The sequence below is a fragment of the Phoenix dactylifera genome, chromosome 10, assembly GCF_051530095.1.
Source record: "Phoenix dactylifera cultivar Ajwa chromosome 10, Ajwa_hap1_PhDact_Kaust_v1.1, whole genome shotgun sequence".
Lineage (NCBI taxonomy): Eukaryota > Viridiplantae > Streptophyta > Magnoliopsida > Arecales > Arecaceae > Phoenix > Phoenix dactylifera.
In genome coordinates, this window is record NC_143199.1 from 32,051,942 (window position 1) to 32,073,663 (window position 21,722).

The following is a 21,722-nucleotide window of genomic DNA, read 5'->3' on the forward strand; positions in this document are numbered from 1 at the left end:
ATACTGCGGAGGAATGGGGAGTTGTGGGCGCATCGGCGGAGAGACGATGGTGTGTATATAAAAAATGGAAAATTAATTCCCCACCCTCTCTTTGACCCCAGTATAACAATAAGTCCATGTTGGCTAGTTTCATAACAACCCGTCCAGCACATTTTTAACTATTTTTCATGAGACAAAAATACCCCTCCCTCAAAAATACCCGGTTTCTTCTTTCCAAACCGAAACTCACCTTTTTCTTCCCCCATTACGCCTTCCTATCCCCCGTCGTGGCCGACAGCCGCTCCCCCGTCCACTGCCTCGGCGCCCTCCAGTCCGCCGTCGCACTCCTAATTTTTCACCTCCTCGCCGCCGCCATCCTCCTCCTCTCGCTCCCCCTCACTCCATACCTCCTCTTCCTCCTCGCTTCCCTCGTCTTTGCCCTCCTCTCCGCAGCCTCCGCCCACTCGACCGCCGGCTACCAGACATTCGACCTCCAGGCCAAGTCTGATTCTCTGTCCGCTGCCGTCTTCCTTGCCCTCGCCCTCCACCCGTGCTTCTTTCCCACCGTCGCTGCCCGCGAGAGGATCCGGATGAGAAAGGGTCTCGGCTGCGCTCCACTGGCCACGTCGCCGAGCCACCTTTATTATGTGACTAACTTTATTGCAAAAGTCAACCTCAGAAAATAAGCTCCAACAGCATCTCCAGTTCTCCTATATTGTCTGTCAGGCTTCATCAGAGGCTTATTATCCATCCCGCCATCTCAACATATATCTCCCAAAATAGAGGTCTAATTGCATTCATATTCAGTAACAGACAACAGATCGACCAAAAAAATAGTTTGGATAATCATTCTATAAAAATAAATCATTTAGTGAAGTTGTTAAAATAATAAATCATTTAATTGCTAATAATTTTATCATCTTGTAAATTTCAACATCTTCACTAATTGCTTTAAAGTGTACTTGTAATAATAATATTATTTGAAATGGAACCTGGTGATAATTTTCCAAAATCCAATTTATTAAAATTTCATGAACCTTTTCTGAATTTTTAGTGGAAGTTCAATTCCTTGGCACCAGACCTATGGTTTCCTCCATTGAAGCTTTTTCATTCTTGATCCCTCCATTTCTACACCTTAAAGTGCAGCAAGACAAAGTTCTCAACCAACCTCGGGATGCATCTTGGGGCATATGGTTTGCATGTAAAATACCATAAACTTGCAAATATATTGCTGCTGCTAATTAATGCTGCCCATATAATTCTAAACGCTGCCCTTATAATTATTCTCGCATCTTGATCGACATCACTTCTTAGCAAGCAAATTATGATTCATAAGAATGCTGCAATATGTAGACTTCTCAAAAAGAATACTGAAATATGTTGGTGAAACATAAAAATAGAAGACTAGATTCCAGTGGGTGTACTAGTTTCAGATCATGTTCTTCTATTTTAAGGGCGTGAGCTATTATAAAGGGGGCAATATCATATGCACACATCGGAACAAGATGTTGGGCTTCAAACAATTCCACTTGATCATTGTCGAAACCTCCAATACCGTCAGTACCTCCATTGATTAGCCCAAGCCCATCCAAATCCCAATATGGTTTGCCCGTAAACACGACCTGATTAGCCTTCATCCTGTGCAAGAACTCATAACCGGGATCTTTTGCTATCAGCTAATCCTTTGTGATCCACACTCAAGCTCGCATCCACGACATGAAATCCTTCCAATTTCACCCGAGCTTAACCCGTAGCCCATCCAAATGTTGGACTAAACCCAACTAGGTCAAGTCCAACTCAAATAGACTAAATCGGAAGTCCAATTGAGTCGGTCATGATTAATGGCTCTTACTTTCAGCCTGAAAGAAGGACCTTTCACTCGATCTGGTTGACGCCAATTAAGACCCATAGTTTCCTTGAGACAATGTAGCTCGGTATTCTTGGGACCCATCTTCGATCCGCTTAAGAGGTTAATAAAAGGAACGATATAATAACAGATATTTATGCTGACTGTTATGGACGATGAGGCGCGTTTAGGTGTGTCATGACGTGGAGGTTGAGTTTGGTTCGAGATTAATCACACGGTATCGGGATCGAATGAAAGTGGAAAGAATCTAATTTAGGAAGGCAATCAATCACACGGGAATTTAATTCAAACTTGTTCCATGTATAGTTAGTACATGTTTTTCAATACCTTATTGGTTTGCGCAACGGATTTTCCTATTATGACATGATTTTGTATTGGATCCTTTATCATCTCTAATTCGGAAATAATAAGTGTCCATTTTTAGTAATACGGTCATAATTAATCTCCTAGCTCCTACGTTAATTAATCTTCTCCTGGGACATACGTTCCATATTAGGGTTTCCTTAAAACTATGCGTTCCACGGGGTTGTTGCTTTGAACTCCCCTTGCTTGATCTGAAAGAGAGACATCATGGCTTCTTCAAGCGGGATTGGTTCCCTGCAGTCGCCAACCGAGTGGAGTTGGTACGAGAACAAAATTTTCGAGCTTGCTCTCGTTGAATACCCAGAAGGAACGCCAAATCGATGGCCTCTGATCACCGCCAAGCTTCCGGGGAAGAGTCTAGGTCAAGTTTTACATCATTACCAGGTATTGATCGATGACTTGTACCTAATTGAATCCGGAAAAGTTGAGATACCGGATTATAGAGACGAGGAAGAAGGTGGCAATTCTGGCGATGGCCGTTGCATGACACCGAAGCAACACCCATCGGATGGCCCGAACATCGCTTCCGGTTCCGGGTCGCGACAACAGGGTCAGGAGAGGAAGAAGGGTAAACCATGGACCGAGGAGGAACACCGGTATATATTTTATTATTATTATTATTATTATTATTATTATTATTTTATCAAAGATTTTGCAATCCAATCAAGGCATGCAGCAGATTGGAGAGCATCGTGCAAATACATACAGCAAGTACTCGATCGGGAAGATACAAATTTCGGCAGGGATTTCCTCGAAAACATGATTTAATTTTACATTGTTGTTGCATGCATGCAGGTTATTTTTGCAAGGACTTGCAACTCACAGGAGAGGGGATTGGAAGGCCATATCTCGAAATTTCGTGGTAACGAGGACGCCAGCACAAGTGGCCAGTCATGCGCAGAAGTTCTTCCACCGCCAACAACAAAACCAGGAGCACCAGAGAAAGAGCATCCATGATATTACCCAGCCTTAGATTTTCTTCTATGACGCATCTCAGATAATTTTTCATATAATTAGCAGCTGTTTTCTTGTTTCTTCGGCAGATTAGTTGAGCTTCCGAACTTGGACCTCGAATTATATGGACAAAGCTTAGCTTAGTTATAAGATGTTGAAGTTAGACTCGAGTTCTTCTGATTCTCAATGCAAAAGATGCTTGTGATATTTGTTCGTTTAGCATACGTGTATGTACTTCTCCGTGCCAAATATATATGCTCTTAATTGTTTAAGAAATGCTTTCCTTCGTTCTTCTTCCGAACGGGACACGTTCGACACTCATAAAACTGGAGTTGTTTTGGAGTTCATGCATGCATTACAAATTGGGGCTTGAGTGTTCTGCCATCAACCATAGGATCAGCACTTGCATGGAGCTTCCACAAGCAGCGCATGCAAGTCTTATATATCCACGTATGTCGAAGGTTGGCCATGAATGGATCATCAATCAAGTAATACGTCACCAATCATTAGGAGAAAACGGATGGATCGTCATGTTGCACTCGGTGATCCAAGAAATCATTTAATACATGACAACTTTCTATCTCCTATATGACATGATATCTTTAGGCATGTGATATGTTTTAGGGACTAATATTACTCTACATGGATTCAGAAGTGGATGTCATGTTTGGAGTAACCATTGACGGACTTGTACTCAGCAAGGTTTTCTTTCTGGACGTCGAGAATAGGGCTCTGTTATTTTCCCATGTTGGGATAATTAATAGTCTAGTTAATGTAATAGAGAACTTTTGAACTTCTATATATCCACTATACGACATATACTTCAAGTCATGAGCCTATCTATCCCTTCATATCTAAATCAGTCGAGTAAACCATGCAGCTCAAGCTTACTGCTACCTGCGATTCAACATCCTCCCTAGATATCTGTACCTTTTACCTTTCGAACTAGTGCTTCAAATTCGGAAACTAGGTGATATTCTATTATATATGACCAATAGAGCTTTAATTTTTTTTCTCACTTCACCTGGTTCCATTATTCTTTTTGCCTCCTTTCTCTCTAAAATATATATATACTAATAGATGCCCTTCATGATCATTTTTCTGTTCGTAGAGCTACCATCTATATATGCTATGCAGCCCCTCAGTACATCTAGCCTTATACAAGCATTCTCCTAAAAAAAGACCAAAGGCGGAAAGATTGCAAGTTTACCATGTCTCAGGTCTACTAGATTGCAGCTGGATTAGCTTTTAGACAAGTGAACACCAGAACTTATTCGACACTATTGCTTTTATGGTTTTTTCTGGTCAGTAGTCTTTAAACTTTGTTGTAATGGTATGACCTTAATTTGATAATGTAGAACAATATTTATCAGATTGAAATGGTCTTGGCCAGATTGTGTATGGAATAGATATGTGACCATGAGAACCCTTTCCTAGTCATGACATCCAAAGCTTTGACATGTTGGTGTAACGCAATGGGATTAAATAGTGAAAATTTCTTGACACCAAAAATGGAGCTTGGTTCATGATTTTCTTTTCCTGTGCTTCAGATTAAACCATCTGACATTCTCTTTACTTCTCAATTATGTCAGATTATCATCATGATCTGTTAACTGAAAATTAACGCATCCAGGAGAATGGAGCTGCAAGAAGTGTGGTTTCCATGCTCAAGATTCTGACAAATTGAGGATTTGCTGCCGGAGAAGAACTTTTTTTTCTTCCTTTTATCAAAGTTCAATAAAAATATGAGAAATAGTGAGAAGAATCTAAGACCTTGCCCTAATTTATATCCTAATTAACACTACAAGAGAATATGTCTTTGCCAGCACAGGAAAGTGCCGCTGAAAGTAAGAAAAAAATGCCACTAATACTTTTAGTGGCAGTTTTATCAAATGTCGACTTAATGTCGCCAATAGTCGTGTCTCTAATTAATTAGAGATGCTTTCATATGTGCCACCAAAAATATATTTTAGCAGTATTTTTTAAATATTTTTTAGCATTTTAGAAATGCCAAAAATTTCTTTAGCGGCAAAAATAATGCCACACAAAGAAAAGATAAAAGAGAATATAACAAATAGTAACACTTCAAAATGTCGATGAAGGTTAACTAGAGGCATCCAAAAGTGTTGGTGAAATGTTATTAAGCAATGAAGTTTATATAGTTGCTGCTAACAATCTTGTTTTGCAACATTTTTTTTAATATTTACTAGTAATTTTGAAATGCCACCAATTTGCTTAGCGGTACTAAAATATCCCACACAAAGAAAGGTAAAAGAAAATATAATAAATAGCGGCGCTTCAAAATGCTTTTGAATATTAATTAGTGGCGCTGAAAAGTACAAGTAAAGACATCTAGCTTGTAATAGTTATCTCGGAAGTTAAATTTACTGATGTTTTTAAATATTGGTGATACCTTTATAGTTTAATTTTCCAAATACTTTTTTGCAGTGTTTTGATATGCTAGTGATAATTATTTTTAACAATCTAGCACCTTCATTTTATTCAACCTATATAGAATCTATTGGAATATATGCTATATTCATTAAAATATTATGTAATGACACGTCGTGGAACAAGAATTATAAAATTGAAAGTCTAACTAAAACTATCCATATCAAATAATAATTATCTTAATGATACCTTTTGAAAACATCAATAGCATCCCACAATATGAAATTAAAAATGCAAATTGCATTCTTATAAAGCAAAAGTGCAAATACTCCGTAAAAGTGACAAACCAAATGTAGTTATCACAATTCACTAGAAACTGTGCATAGAAATATACATGAAAAAGAAAAACTTAAGTCCAGAGCAATTCATCCGATGCTTAAGCGCCATCTACAAAACAAAAGTAAATAAAATATTTAGATTATAATCAAATAAATTTGTATATAAAAATAATAAAATAATGGAGAAATTAATTCCCCACCCTCTTTTTGACTCGAGTATAACAATAAATCTCTGTTGACTAGTTTCATAACAACCCGTTCAGCACATTTTTAACTATTTTTTATGAGATGAAAATACCCCTCTCTCATAAGTATCCGGTTTCTTCTTTCCAAACCGAAACTCACCTTCTTTTTCTTCCCCCATTACGCCTTCCTATCCCCCGCCGTGGCCGATGGCCGCTACCCCGTCCATTGCCTCTGCGCCCTCCAGTCTGCTGCCGCACTCCTAATCTTTCTTCGCCTCAAATTTCTCCACTAATGGATTGAACTTAAATATTTGCATATACTAACTCAGACTTTTAACATAAAACGTCTTTACCAATATAAATATTGCATATAAGTCTCTTGCATAAGTAATGTCCCTTTGAGCTAATTTCTGCATATTTTGCTGACATTAGTTCAATCCAAACATAGCTATTTTACAAATAACCCCCTTCAGGACATGGAAATTGCACGCATGTATCCAACTTTGTTCCAATACGCAAATTTCTAAAGGATCTTAATTATCATTATCCAAACCTGATCTGCTTATGAGAAAAAAATAGATGGAAATCTAAAGCAATTGTTATGCAACAAGTTTGCTGTGGGTCATATTCTTCGGTATACCATCACACAAAATGTATTTCCCAGACATTATGAGTTAAGACTGTTTGATCTAAAAGGGTCAAGATGGATAAAATCCTGTTTTAAATATGAAAATTTGCTCATATCCTACCCTTAAATAATTAAAAACCAAGGCATGATTTCCCTTCAAAATAACCGGATACAATGCCTTCTTTTACTGCTCAGTAATTTACTCAAGAAGAATATCAATTTCCCTATCTTTAAGTTTGAATTTGGAAGGAAATATCCAAGATGACAATTAATATATGTTAAAAATAATTTGATTATTTCATCAATTATGAATACAATAGAGTACAACCATATTCAGGACGACATGATTATATAATAACTAAAACTCAGCATTATCTCTTAAGAATTTTTCAATCTGCGGAAGTCATCCCCCAGTTGGCATAAGTAGGGCTCGTTTGGTTCGTGGGAAGCATTTTTCCTCTTAGAAATATGATTTCTGGAAAACAAATTTATAAGAAGAGGATGCCTAGGAAAGTACTTTTAGCATGTTTGGTTGACCAAGGAAAAGTGACAAATTTACAAAGTGCTTATGTTTGGTTGGCCATCCACTTTTCTATGAAAGTTATGTATAATTCATATTATGCCCTTAATAAAAATTAGGTCTTTAATGCCTCTTTAATGCCTTTTTAATATTGAAGGGCCTTTTTGGGAAAAAGTAAAAATGGAGTGATTCCCGCCTCATAGGAAAGTAACTTTCCTATGTTTCTCATGGGAAAGACTTTCCCATGAAATGTGGGAATCATATTTCCATGGGAATACAACTTTTTCATCTCTCTCCTTTAAAAACTCCAACCAAACAATAGGCATCTCATTACTTTTCCGTTGACCACACTTCCCCCCTTCTTTTCCAGCGAACCAAACGAGCCCTACAGGATTTCTCTACGTTGGTAGAGAGCAAAAAAAAAAAAAAAAAAAAAAAACCTAATGAACAGTGTTACAGTGCTGAATAGTATCATAAAGATTTTTAAACTACTAAACTATGGCGTGTGCAATGCACATGATCACCACTATGTTCGAGATTACGCTGTGAAAAGAAATCGAGAGTACGATCAGAAAAATTATATCATATGCTGCAGTGTGCATTCTGTGGCCATGCATGCCGGCAATTATAACCTTCCATTTTGTACTGATTGAAAAATAGAAGTTAAAAAAATAATGGTTATGATTAGTCGTGGCATGCATGATCATATGATGTATGTCATGTAGAATATAATTTCTCGTATTACAGGGCAGGAAAAAATGAACCGGTAACAAAATACTTAAAGTTAGTGTGATACATTAGAATAGATGATGAATGCCGGCTTGAAGAACAAGTGCTTTATGTGGGGTCAAAGATGCAGGTGACACTTGCCCCCAACTTTTCAGCTCGGTGGTTTTTTTTTTTTTTTTTTGGATATTTCATACAATGCGTGTACGAATACATCCAATAAAATCAAAAAACACAAGCTCGCGGAGTGCCTATGGCAGCTTCTCCTCTTCTGACTACAGGGTGTACCTTGAGTGATGGGCCGCATAAGCAACCACCCAGTCGGCCGCCCCATTGGCTTTTTTGAATATATGCTTGGTCTAGGAGGCCACTCCATTCCTTATCATCATTCCTATGTCCCGAATCAGGGAGTGGGCCTGATCTCCGTCGCCTGCACTCAAGTGGACTCCGCGATAAATCTCGGTGACTCCCTGTGCTCTTCAAACGTACGAGTGTTCTTTGCAAGCCAGATTTGATGCGCAGTGCAAGTCACTCTAATGGCCTTCTGGTATGTCCGCAAACTGGCCAACCACTATCATATCATCTGTAGAAACTGCAACCTCTCACTCTAAGCCTCCTGCGAAATCTCTTGTCTGCTACAATGCCGAGGGAGAGAGAAGAATGGCCGGTCGCTGGTAGCAGCGGCCCGACCCACCAGGAAAGGCAAGTCCACCGAGATCCTGCTCCCGCACCAAATTCCCAGTTGTATCCACGGACCAGCTCGTACCCACGGACGGTCCAGATTTTTTCTCGTTTTTGTTTTCCGCGTATCTCAGCGTCCCGACAAAAAGCCGACACTCCAGCCACGCCAGCCTTCCAAACTGGGTGACGCGTCGCGAATCGCGACAAGGGCATCCATCCGACGGTGGAGATGTCTTCCCAGCGCCCCACCGGGGCTCTCAGTCTAAACCAGGCCGAGCTGTAGTGGAGAGACTAGAGAGAGAAATAGAGGGGATAAAGTGGGGAGGGTGCGTTTTAAAGCAGGGGAAGAGAGCAGAAAGGGAAGGACGGGGGAGGGATCTTTTGGAAGGTCGCTGTGGTTTTCTCTCGTGTTGGATATATTCTCTCTCTCGATCTCTTTCCGTCCTTCGCTCGCCGCCTCGGAAATCCAAGACCGAGTCCCTCTCGAGCGGCGAATCCCTCGACGGATCTTGGTTCTTGATCGCGAGGTTTCACCCTCGCCCCTCTCTGTCTCTCGCGTTCCTCGGTCTCTGCGGAGCTAGGGTTTCGTGGGGAGCTTTCTAGGGTTAGGGTTTGTTGAATCCATCTCGCTGTATGCTCGTTGAGAGCAGCAATGGCGGACGCGTTTCCGGGTCAAGTCAGTGCCGTACAGGTAATCTAATCGAGAACAGAAACAAAGGGCGGAATGAGGGATTCGGTCTAATTACCTATGCTTCTCGCGATTTTTTCCTTGGTTTTTTGTTTTATTTCCATTTTCTTGATTTCAGGTTTGGATCTCTTTGGTGTCACAGAAGAACTAACTATGCTTTTCTTTATTGTATCTTTGATTTTTGTTTTCTTGATTGCAGGTTGGGACCTTTTTCGTGGGGCAGTACTATCATATTCTGCAGCAGCAGCCGAATCTGGTCTATCAGTTCTACAACGATGCGAGCACTGTTATGCGGGTCGATGGTGACAGAACTGAGACTGCAACGACGATGATGGTAGTTTCAATTAATGTCTATATTGGTTATTGATGGTTGTTCTTAAGGTTTTCTTGGACTTAGATGTCAATTTGGAATTGTAGGAAAGTAATGCTCCCCCACCCAAAAGAAAATCTATGGTTGGTTGAATGTTTGAGTGGTAATGTTTTGAAGTTGTGTTTTTTTTCAGTTTTCTTACTTGTACCATTGCAGATCCTATGAAAAAATGGCATATGCATGTGGTTGAGCGGGGATTATCACTACTAAGGCTAATATTTTGTCTTTCAGTTCTTGGTTTCTGTATTGTAACTGTGTTTATTGCTCTGTGGAATTAACATTCTCTCTCTATATCTCTCTCTCTCTGAAAGAAAAGGCGGCAATTCACCTTGCTCTTGTTTGTGATATGCGAAGGAAGCCTAAATTTTAGCAGTGCCTTTAATTTTTATGTTGTGATTAAAATATAGGCCGCATAGCTCTTAGTATTGTATTTTTTTTTGCTTTGGTCTGGAAGGTGATTAGACAGCATATGTTTAGGGGGGTCCATAATTGTACTCAGGTAGTGTATGTCACATGCCGAGTATCTTGGGTCAACATGCAGACATTGGATAAGAGTTGTAAAGTGTTTGTTTGATTGTTCCAAAGAAGTGTTAGCTGAAATTTATGAATTTTTTTAGTTGAATAATTGATGTATTCGGGCCAGTTGTTAGAGTCAATCATAAGATTTCCTGTTCATCAACAAAAAAAAAAATTATAAGATTTCCTTATCAAGTTGAAATAGTCTTAACTCTTAAGTTTTGAGTTGGTGATCTGTTATCTTTTGTTCAACTATTTTTAAGTAGTTGTATGGTATCAACTAAGTGCCCTTCATGATGTCAATTTCCCATATTTCTGTTTTTGTATGCATGCATGTGTTTCACTATTATGAGGACCTACTTGGATTAAATCAAAGGAAAGAAAAGATTTTCTTGTGTTTCTTTCTTCTTCTTCTTCTTTTCCTATTCTTTATTTTTATTGTCTTGTCATAACTGATTTGTTTATGTTGGAATCATCATGTCACATTTGTATGATCTCAAAGCATGGTGTCTTGATTAAGAGGAAAGATAGGATGCCACGTCGAGCTTTCCTATAGTTATCATGCATCAAAAAGCACCCATTCGAGTGACTTAAATGTAGTGAATTTATATTTCAAAAATACTTGCTTACAATCATCACCCATTTCTTCCTACTCCCTGCTTATCTCTCTAAAATCACTATTTATGTCCAACCCTTCGCTTATCCTCTCTAGTGTCATCTTTTGTCTCTCCATGGGGTTAAATGGGCCACTTCTAATATCTATCCCTTCCCTCTGTCACTATTTATATCCAACCCTCAGTTCACTATTTATCACTACTTGTTCCTTTGTTCTTCCTCTAATTCTTCCCCTTTTTTCCTCCTAACTCTTTGAGACTTATAACACCCAATTCTGACCACTCCCTCAAACCTTTCTAATCTAGAGACTCAATTTTATTGTTTTGTGGGAGGAAGAAGAGGCATTTCATGTAGATGAAAAGAATTGGTGTGATTGGTCTTTAGCAAGGGAAGCTTTATGAGATTGGAATAGGATTGGAAAAATAGAGAGGTGGGAGAGAATGAGAACTCAATGCAGCCATCTAGTGGTTTAAGAGAGAGAAACATGGGGGAGAAGAGATGAGCGAGGGGCATTGGTTGTGAAGTGGGCTTTGAGTATATCTAGAATAATGTTGTTTTATTGCCTAGGAGTTGGAGTAGCTGGTTTCATCTCAATCTCTTGCAGTTTTCACGTGGATATCCATCAGAAGGTGCAGGAAGTAGGAGCGGCAAAAGTAGGCGTGGCTCTGTAGTTTTTCTCCTTGATTAATGGAGGTCTACAACTTAATAAAAGCTTGTCCATGGCATGGGGTGGAAAAAATGATCGAACAAGTTATGGTACTGTTCTTGATTATATTTTTTAATGAAATTAAACCATTTTAATTTGAGCCTTTCTGAGACCAACTCTGGGCGTCTAGAAGGGAAATTTTTACCAGTTGTAAATACTTAAGGTAACAAATGTTCATTCATAATTGTATGGAAGCAAATGGAAGATGGGCCAAGGTGGAACATGAAGTAGATGATTTGTTTCTTTAACATGTAGTTAATTATGAAGGATAATCTTGAAAGTTCTTTACACGGCTTGGAAAATTTTCCAAATGTGGTCATTATGATATCCAACATTCTTGTCTATCGAACAAGAAACTTACTTGAAGGCCATTGTTAATTAAGATTACATCATCACTCTACTAAGGGTGTATTTGGTTGGTGAAAGTGGTAGAAGTTGAAGTGGCCTAGTTCGGGTGGCTTCGGTCCTTCCCCTCTGAAGTCACCAAAGTGGCTTTAACTTACAATGGAACGAGAGGGGGATCTCAAACACGGCAAACTACACTTTGGCGGTCACTTTAGGTAGCCAACACGCCGATGTGCCCACTTCAGGGGAAACTCTAGTTCAGGTATCCTTCTTCTGGGCAACCTAACGTACTCCAATTTTAAAGAAATAGATAGAGATATATAAGACTAGATATACATGTTTTGAGAGTTTTATATTCTATAGCCTCACATAATATATGGACCAAATTGAGCCCCTGCAACCTTTTCTATCCTATTCACTTATGGAGGGAGTATTAATGTACCAATAAGTTAATTATAGATCCATAAATTGAGTTTTCTAAGCAACTTGGATTAAATTGGGGGCAAACTAAATTGTTTGAGTCAAAGTAAATTTTTTAGAAGGTTGCAGGTGACAACATGCGACCAAGGTACCACCTAGCGCCTAGGTATAGAGGTCAAGGTGACCTAAGAACAAAGATCATAATTTCTTTAAAACTAAGGAATAAAAGGAAAACAATAAGATGCATTTATATTCCAATAATTGGAACATAACATGGAGTAAGTCATTGGGAAATATCAACTTGCAACTTCTACTACTAATTTGTCTGTCATTCTTATCCTTGCTGCTTAAAAATGATACAAAATGCTATGGCGGGGGCATAGGCGGCCCCGCTTGAGCGAGTTGACTAGATAACCAAGATAATGCCCTCTAGGAATAGGGGTGCAAATGAACTGAGCTAAATATTTTGCTACCCGGTCTTTGCTCAATATACAAAATGGTGGAGCCTAGTTCGAGTTCGAGCCAAGCGTCACACAAATTGTTCAAAGCTCTCATATAAGTTTTGCATGAACTTTTGTCAAGCCGAACCGAGCTTCCTTTTATTCTCTACAAGCCACTTGTGCTCAGGCTCAAAGTAGTAGCTATCGAGCCGATCCTTATTTACTGTCCTACCGAGGGAAGTTTAAGAGTGGGTGCCTATTAGTTACTCAAGTTGGGGTCAAATTGGTAAGTGGCTACGAATTCAATTTATGGATATTTATAAATAAACCTCTCTTTTGCTAGAGTTACTCTTTTCCTAGAAGAACACAAATAAAATGTTATGATACACTAAAAATGGAGGTGGTTCTATTAAGATTGTCAAGGAGAACCTTTAGTTAAGAATTATCTCCTTCCGTCCCTCTCTGCCCCCCTCTTGCGATGTCCATCTTGAACTCTCATCCGTCGGGAGCCTAGTTCCTGCAAGATTTTGTCCTTTAGCATTTCAGGTTTTGGAGTTAGTTTCTTGAAAGAAGGACATTGGCTTCCCTGTTCTAATTTTTCTGGAAACTCCCACCAAAGTGGAACAAGACATGGACACACATGATTTGAGCTATTTGCGAATATCTTGGGATCAACTTCATAATAGGCTTGTTTACACTTGGCTTAGTTAATAAATGAGTTAGGCTCAAACAGATTTTAAAGCTCATAAATAAGCTACGCTTGAAAATTAGAGGTTTGGAAAGTACTAAAGGGAAGCTTAGCTCACCTTTGTAAGAAGCTCGGTTTATATAAGCCAAGCTTGAATAGCTGACCTTAAGTTTGGCCTGAGTTCGACCCAAGCTTAAGTAACTCTTTTGTATACTATGCCATGCCCAAGCAGCCGAGTACTTGACTCGGCTCAACTCGGCTATTTGTATGACAACAACTATATGCCAGATTTTGTATTTTAGGAATACTTTTTCAATTAAAAACTAATTTAATGCTTTCTAATTTGGTAAATGAATGTTGTTATTTAATACCAGAGTTTATGGTCATCAAGAATCCATTATGAGCGCATGGCCTCAGCATGTCAAATGTTGTCATAGGCTTAAGTTAGGGAATTTCTAAATTTAATATTTTAGGATTTCGAAGTTGCTTGGGTGTTTCCTTAGGTGGGCTATGTGGATTAATATAAATGGAAAGATGGAATGGGAAAAATCTGTAGTATTTTTATTGCATTGAATGTGACTATACTTGAGCCAGACACATCAACCTCGTAAACTTTCCTATGATGTCTAGGGTGTAAGCTCTTTAAATACTTTCTGTTTTGTTATTAATGTTTACTTCTTTACTTGTGTGTACAACAGATATGAAATCAAATCAGGTTTTAGTTAGAGTTCAATTGTCTTGTCCTTGGAATCACATCAAATGCAAACCAAAATGCAGTAAATTTTGCAATTGTGGTATGCAAGATGTGCTCATGTAAATTATGTATGCTCTAATATAAGTTAAATGAAAAAGTAGCAAACTTAGTTTGATATAGTTTTAATAATTGTATCAGGATAATGATCAAACCTTGTTGCCTCACCGAGGTTGTCTGTGTAGAAATGATTTTGGGCGTCAAGTTTTAACATCAAAACTCTAATGCAACATGAAAAGTTTAAGTTGTTGTTGATGTAAAGGAGGTGTCTAGTAATATATCTTTGTGATACTCTACTTTCTTGTTAGACAAACAAAGATGCATGGTTTTTGTTAGAGTTTCATAAAAAATCCTCGTGTTGTTAGTTGCATAAGAAAACTTGAAACTAGTCTATGCGTAATTGTCTTTTGTGGTAAAAAAAACACAACTAAATGCTCAGCGACTTTGAAGTGTGGTCTTTTAGGTTCAATATTTGTTGAGAGCTTTTGGTATCCTCTGAAACAGTGATGGATATGTAGATGGTTCTGTCCTGTAGAAGACAATAAGGCCCATGTCATATAACTCAATATTAAGGGTTGCAATTGTATAGTTCAGACTTTTCTGGACCAAGAATGTGCAAACACATAGCATAAGTGTAGCAGGTATAAGAAGGTTGAGGTTGATTATGCTAGAATTATAAGTGTTTCACAAGTTTGTTGAACAATCACCATAATCAGAAAAAAAAAAAGGCATCCATGTGCACAAGGTTCCTGCTATTTCACAGTCTGAGAAGGGTCAAATGTACTACCGCTGTGTGCTGAGAGGTTGCTTCCGCGTTCCAACTCCGTGACGCATGGCACAGTGGAGCAACCTTACTTTTGCGCCAAGGCCTACCCTCAATCACCAAAATTTGATAATGCTAATTCTTTTAACATTAAAGAGGTGTCACGGCGGGTCTGGTCAAGATATCTTTGTTAAGATATTTTTGATTGTGAAGCTCTATCTCCAGCTTCAAGAAGAGAGATGACAAAGCATTGGGAACACAATAGCTGAGATGTGAAGAGATGCCATCGACAAAAGCAAGAACTTAATTCTCAAGTTATGGGGCAGCCCAATGAGCTTGTGGACTTGATTGAAATATATCAAGAATTCATCTTCTTTCCCTCTTCTGAAAAAGACAGGGAATTGTCTGTTGTCTCTGGGTTGAAGTAGTTAAATTGAACATCTGGGGAGACTGAGTGGTCAACTAGTTCAGCATAATAGAAGATGATGTCTATAAGTTGCGGATTTTATAAATTGTGGTCACTGTGTTGCTGATTTGAAATTTCCAGATAACCTGCTAACTTGTTTGTTAAGGTACATTGACTTTATGATTTTGGCATTAGAATGTATCCTAAACTGATCTTTGGTCTATGGGATAGTTATTTCTGGTTCAGATATTGCAGAATAACAACTTAAAAAAAAATTACAGGTAGAAAACAGCACCAGTCTTTTGACAATGCTTACTATATAGGTCATCCTGATGACCAAGATAACTATCTAACTTAATTTTGTTGGCCAAAACTTCCTGATGCAACAGCCATTATTTAAACGTTGTGAAAAGTGTGAAGCTAGAAATATCAGACTCTGATTATGGGTGTTACCCGGATTCTTCCTACTCTATGTTCTTGGTTTATCACATATTAACATAGAACTTGAAATAGGCTACTCGGTTGCAGAAATATGATTGGCCTTATGCAAAATATATGCTTACATTTGGTGGAACATGTAAGAGGTAGATAACATGGCTAAATCAATACACTCGCGCACACCATTCATGATTTGTAATCAAGGATTTCATTCATGCATTGCTTTGTTCCTCAATAATTTATGAGAGCAAGAGATTTGTATATAGGTTAACCATCTCAGGTGATTAGGTTAATCTCTGCATATATTTTAGTCTTATGAGGTGCCCAGGTGCTGAAAGTCCGACAATCTTGAGATAGACTCTTTTAGGAGAAGAAGTGAATTGAGTTTCATAAGAGCCGAACGTATTGTTTGAACCTTTTATCATAAAAATATGGAAACGCAATGTCACATAAATTGGTCATATGCTTCGAGCTGCATATGCCTATGAATGCTACTAGGAGATGTCTTTCTAGCTCCACTGTTAATTTTGGTGCTTCATGTTTTCCGAAAAAACCTCTTATGTGCATACTTTATTATGTGCTTATTCTAGTTAATAACATTCTTAGGGCATTAGCTCAGTTCTCTAGATTTTTATGTTCTTGCACTAATAGTTACGTGATAGTGTCACTGTTGCTTTTACTGTTTTTTCTTCTTCTTTTTTTTAATGTAATCTGTCTATGTAAATATGTAAAAACAGTTTTTTTTAGCACTTATTATGTTAGCATCATCTGTAACATCTTGCAGGCTTGTATGTAACTATCCATCTGTCAGCAAAATCTGATTTTTTCCCCTCCATGCATATATAGGTCATTTCATCCCAATTTTAGCCTTAAGTCTAGGGTGGTGTGAGTTTGCTTTGATCAATGCTGTATTCACATAGACACATGTATGTACATGCATATGGTCATAAAAATGTGTATATATATATATGTGGTGCGTCTTATATGCATGTAGGTGTGTACGTTAGAACCTCACCTAGCAGTAACTGTATTTGATTGCTCATATATCTTTTGCAGCAAATCCATTCTTTGATCATGTCACTGAATTTTACTGGGATTGAGATCAAGACAGCTCATTCTCTTAATTCTTGGAATGGAGGTGTTCTCGTGATGGTTTCTGGTTTTGTACAAACTAGGGACTATAATGCTAGAAGGAAATTTGTTCAGACATTTTTCCTTGCTCCACAAGAAAAAGGATATTTTGTTCTGGATGACATCTTTCACTACCTTGATGAGGAACAATTGCATCAGCACCCAGCAACCATATTAGCCCATAACAATCACGAGAACAATTTAAATATGCCCAGTTCAGTTCCTGAGGCAGGTACAGTTCCATGGTAGAACATGTTTTCATTATTGACTTTTGGTTCTATCTTATTTTAGTTTGCTATGTGACGGCGGGTGCATTATTCGTGTAACCTGTAATATTGAACTGAAAATTCAACAATTCACTAGCAACCTAATTTTGACCTACCAATAAAATGATATGACTGTTCACTTTAGTGTAGTTAGTTTGTTCTATCCTTTTTCTTTAGTCTATTTATGCAGGGTTTTCCTCTTTAACAGGTTGAAGCTTGAGGGTCATACTTCTCAATCCTTCTTTGAATTGAATTTCAGTGCTTACTTTTTTGTACTTATGTGTTAAATATTTGCTTTACCACTTATTTCATATATCAATAGGTATTATTTATTTATTTATTCATTCACTATAATGGTTCATATGTTTTGTACTCAGAATGCCCCCAAATTGGTTTGTAACAGATTAAACAGGAGTAAGTGCTTAATTTATGCTTTTTTTATTAGTACTTAGCACTGTCTGAGTCAATTTGCAATGAACATCATCAAAGTTTTCACAGATTAATACTGTAAATATATTTTTCATCAATTGTATATGATTTTCTTTTCCATATAAACTTCAGCCTATGTAAGGTTTCTGCAGCTACCTGGCTGTTTTTCAGTTGGGGCATTTCTGATCAACTGGTAATTTTCTAGGCTGATGGCATTATTCTATTGCAAGATTTTTTATAAATTTGCATTGAGCATAAGAACCTATAGTGAAATAGTGAAATAGTTTTGACATGCAATAAATGAGGATTTAAGTGTCTCTTGTTGGACCTGTCATTGGCATGGTATCTCCATGCCGTGCTACCATTTTGCATGCGCTGGAATGGGAGCATGCTATGTACTTTTTACAGCCAGTGTTGAGGCATTGCCATATGCGGACAAGGAACTGGCATGGTATGTATTGTGCAGCCCATTCCATTTCCATGCCTTGTCCACTGTCACTTAAATCCATGGCAGTCAACATTCACACAAGTCATGAAAATTGAGTCTTTAATATCAATATTGGTGAGAAATTCAGAATCTGCTCCTATGTTAATTCATAAGATTGTTTTCTGCTGTTTCATGTTACTACTCATTGTCAAATTTTTGGCCTTACCATGTCATTTGCAATTCCATCTCTTTGACACTATAAAATGATGGCTTTGGCAGTTTCTGACTACATGTTGGGTGGAGAAATTCAAAGCACAGAATATGTAGCTTCTGTTCAGGCAGGAGAAAGTGATACAGTCGATAACTACAGCGTCATTGAGCAACAGCACCAAGTCTGCGAGCATGATGACCGAATAGATGATACCCCTGCAAAGGAGCCCATTATTTCATTTCCAAATGCGATCAACATTGCGCAGGACCCTTCTCCTGCCCCTGCAGAGGACCATGTGGGAGAACCACGAAAGCAAACCTATGCTTCTATTGTACTTTCCGTTCCTTGCATCATACTGCTGTTATTTCTATATTGTTTCTCGGGATTGGTTCTGCTTTCATCTCTTTACCATTTAGCATTTATATTTAGCATTTATAGTGATGTGATGGTGGCAGCTGCGAATTGTAAAAGGCCAACCTAGCAACCCTGCATCTCAGCGGACTTCTTTAAGCAACACTACTATGGTGGCTCCTGACAGGCATCAAGCACCACAATCAACTCCCCAGCAGTCCTATCATTCCTTGTCAGCAGCACCTGAGAAGTCCAATTCAGAGATAGTGGATGAAGTTATTACACCAGAAGATGAAGGTCCTGTTTCCCTCAAGGCCTTAATACTTGTATCTATAGTCATTGCTTAACACAGACACACACATACACACACACACACACATATATGGGTATTAAATTTTGATATGTTATTGTACGTCCATCATCACAGGTGAAGAGAAATCTGTTTATGTTGGAAACCTGCCCTCTTTTGTATCTGCATCTGATCTTGAGAATGAATTCAGAAACTTTGGTAGACTCAAGCCTGATGGTGTTACTGTCAGGAGCCGCAAGGTCCATGATGATTGCTTTATTTACTCTACTTCTGCCTTACCTTGAAAGGAATCTAACATCCAGTTGACTGCATTTATGTGAGTTTGCAGGATTCTGGTGGTTATTATGCCTTTGTTGAATTTGAGGATGCTGTGGCTGTTCAGAATGCCCTTAAGGTTGGTCACATCTATCTGTAATGGGATTGGAGCCTCATACTTTTTACCTAGTTCAAAATATTCCTGGGATTGATTTCCAACAGAAAGCCTTGCAGATATTTTGCACCATGCCATGAATCACCTAAAAATAGTTATTTTCAGAGCATTCAAATCAATCGAAGGGTTACTGGGAATATTCTGTAGTTAACATCATTGCCTTGGTGAAGATTCCTATAATTTGGGGATACTGCACATTTGGTTGTTGGGTGTTAGGAGTCTGATATGTATGCTTGGACCTCTTACTGAATGAATGTTCTTGATTTTTCTTTTTCTCTTTTATGTTTTTTCAAAATCTATATTGTTTGTTAGAAATAATAGGCATCATTTTCATTAAATATGAAGCATAGATGTCAATGATTCAACTATTTTTTTTTTTTTTTGTTGCTTGGGCCTATTGTCATGAGACCATTGTACACCATCATCTCTTTTGGATGTGTCTTCCGGCTAAAGGTCCATGTTCATTGTCTTTTGACTTCACTCTTCATCCAGGCATCTCCAATACAGTTAAATGGGCGGCAAATATATGTTGAGGAGCGGAGACCTAACAGTGGCATGTTCCGTGGAAGTAAGTAACTACTTTATCTGATCCATTTCGCTCTCATTGCGTAAAAAAACCAAAAAGGCTATCATTATTAGTGCCAGCTCATAGTGTGTTATAATGACAATTATTTAAGCTCTGAGACATCAAGTTTGATATCTTTTTTCGCCAAAATATAATTTTACATGATGGATGCGTTCGCTTTCATCTTTTTTGAATTTTTCAGTTTTTTCTTGAATTCAACATGATGACAATACCACGAAATTTCTTAAGATTTCGTATCAGTGAAATTTGTTTTCTCATCATGAAGTATATTTTGTGAAGCTGTGCCCACCAAGATGTTGAAATACAGCAAGTTAGTGCAATAATCAAAATCTTCATAGAATGAACTGCAAATATTAGGGATTCTATTTTATGTATTGGTGATTAGGGATAAATATTCTATATTTGCTGTGTCTTGCAAGAAGTATTGTGTGCTGCATAAATTTATATATATATATATATAGGCAGCGGATGCTTTTAAATTTCTGTATTTCAGTTAATGGGTTTGATGATTCTTTTGCTGCTCTATCTTTTTTGGGCAGGAAGGGGTAGGGGTAGGGGTGGATACCAGTCAGATCCTCCAAGGGGACGGTTCGGTGGCAGGAGTTTTGGGAGGAACGGTGGAGCAGACAACAATGACAGGGACTACAGTGGTAGGCCAAGGGGAAATGGATTCCATCAGCGAGGTCCACGCCAAGGAAGGGGCATATTGGGAAGTCAAGTTACAAGGAATGGGCAACACCATTCATCAGAAGCTGCAGCTTAGATATCATGAGTTTGCTAGGTATTTTTAAGGTGTTGAAGCATGGCCTCTTTTTCCAGCATGCTTGTGGTTGGTCCTTAGCTCACAAAATGTGATCCTCATTTTTTGAATCACATTTACTTGGCCGCAAGAGATTGAGGCGCCTGTGACTTGTTCCTGTTTTTCCTAATTTATTTTGGAAGGGTAGAAGGGCAGCAGTAAAGTTGGTAATATATGGTTTAAGTTTTGACTTTGAAAATCACTTTAAATTGTTTTCAGGTTTTCTGAACGCTATACAGGAGATGCATTTGGTTAGTTTAGTTTAAGTGTTGCCTTCTGGATGCATGATGTTGTGTCTGAGTGGAAAGTTGGGGAGATCAATCTGTTTTTGCAACGACACAAGTATTATTTCTTGATTAGTTAGGAGCTCATCTTCCTTTGCATGTCGTCTATATCATGTTTTTGTAACAATCCGTCTCCTTGATTGGTAACTCGTGAATCTCGAGGCTATTTGTTGGGGGACTTGAGGGATGGATTTAGGGGGATCTGCTCTGCTGTTGCAAGTGTTGAGGCTCAAAATGAACATCATTCAGCCCTTGTCGAATTTTCTATACCTTTATCTACTCATTGGATCTGAATGACCATGCTTTTTATGTCGGTGTCCAGTGCTTTGTAACATTTTTATTTATCTATATTTTTAGTGTACAGGTGCAGGGTTTTTTTTCGGTTATTTGGGGAGTAAAAGGGAGGCCAAGCCACGTGGTACAGGTGCTCACAATGTCAGGCAAACCATTGTGAGGAACAGTAGGATAAAACAATGCAGGATTTGCGTTCGCAAAGCATTTTCCGACGGAAAAGCAAACAAGAAAGATAAAATTCTGTTAAGGTACCGAGAGAATCATACGGTTATCAGTGGATCCTCCCACCCCATAAAAAAAAAAGGGAAGAAAAAAAGTGTCTTCCGTCCGCATTTGTGAACGTTCGAGCACATTAACGAAGGTATCCCAGATCTTGTTGGTGAAGTACGCGCCTTTCTCTCCGGCGCCTCCGCTATCACCATTCGC

At 38.4% G+C, this 21,722-nt stretch overlaps 2 protein-coding genes across 2 annotated transcripts; both read left to right on the forward strand.

The window, feature by feature from the left end:
* The first annotated feature begins 2,322 nt into the window (after positions 1 to 2,322).
* On the forward strand, positions 2,323 to 3,182 carry LOC113462712 (transcription factor DIVARICATA-like). The gene is made up of 2 exons (XM_089925991.1): positions 2,323 to 2,805; positions 3,005 to 3,182. The coding sequence occupies exons 1-2, from the start codon at positions 2,417 to 2,419 to the stop codon at positions 3,180 to 3,182; spliced, it is 567 nt and encodes a 188-aa protein (XP_089782117.1). The 5' UTR covers positions 2,323 to 2,416.
* Positions 3,183 to 8,891: 5,709 nt separating this feature from the next.
* On the forward strand, positions 8,892 to 20,978 carry LOC103706925 (nuclear transport factor 2-like). Its single transcript, XM_008791201.5, has 9 exons — positions 8,892 to 9,323; positions 9,520 to 9,654; positions 16,835 to 17,141; positions 18,311 to 18,573; positions 18,698 to 18,890; positions 19,021 to 19,142; positions 19,232 to 19,297; positions 19,826 to 19,901; positions 20,459 to 20,978. The coding sequence occupies exons 1-9, from the start codon at positions 9,285 to 9,287 to the stop codon at positions 20,680 to 20,682; spliced, it is 1,425 nt and encodes a 474-aa protein (XP_008789423.3). The 5' UTR covers positions 8,892 to 9,284; the 3' UTR covers positions 20,683 to 20,978.
* Positions 20,979 to 21,722: the final 744 nt, after the last annotated feature.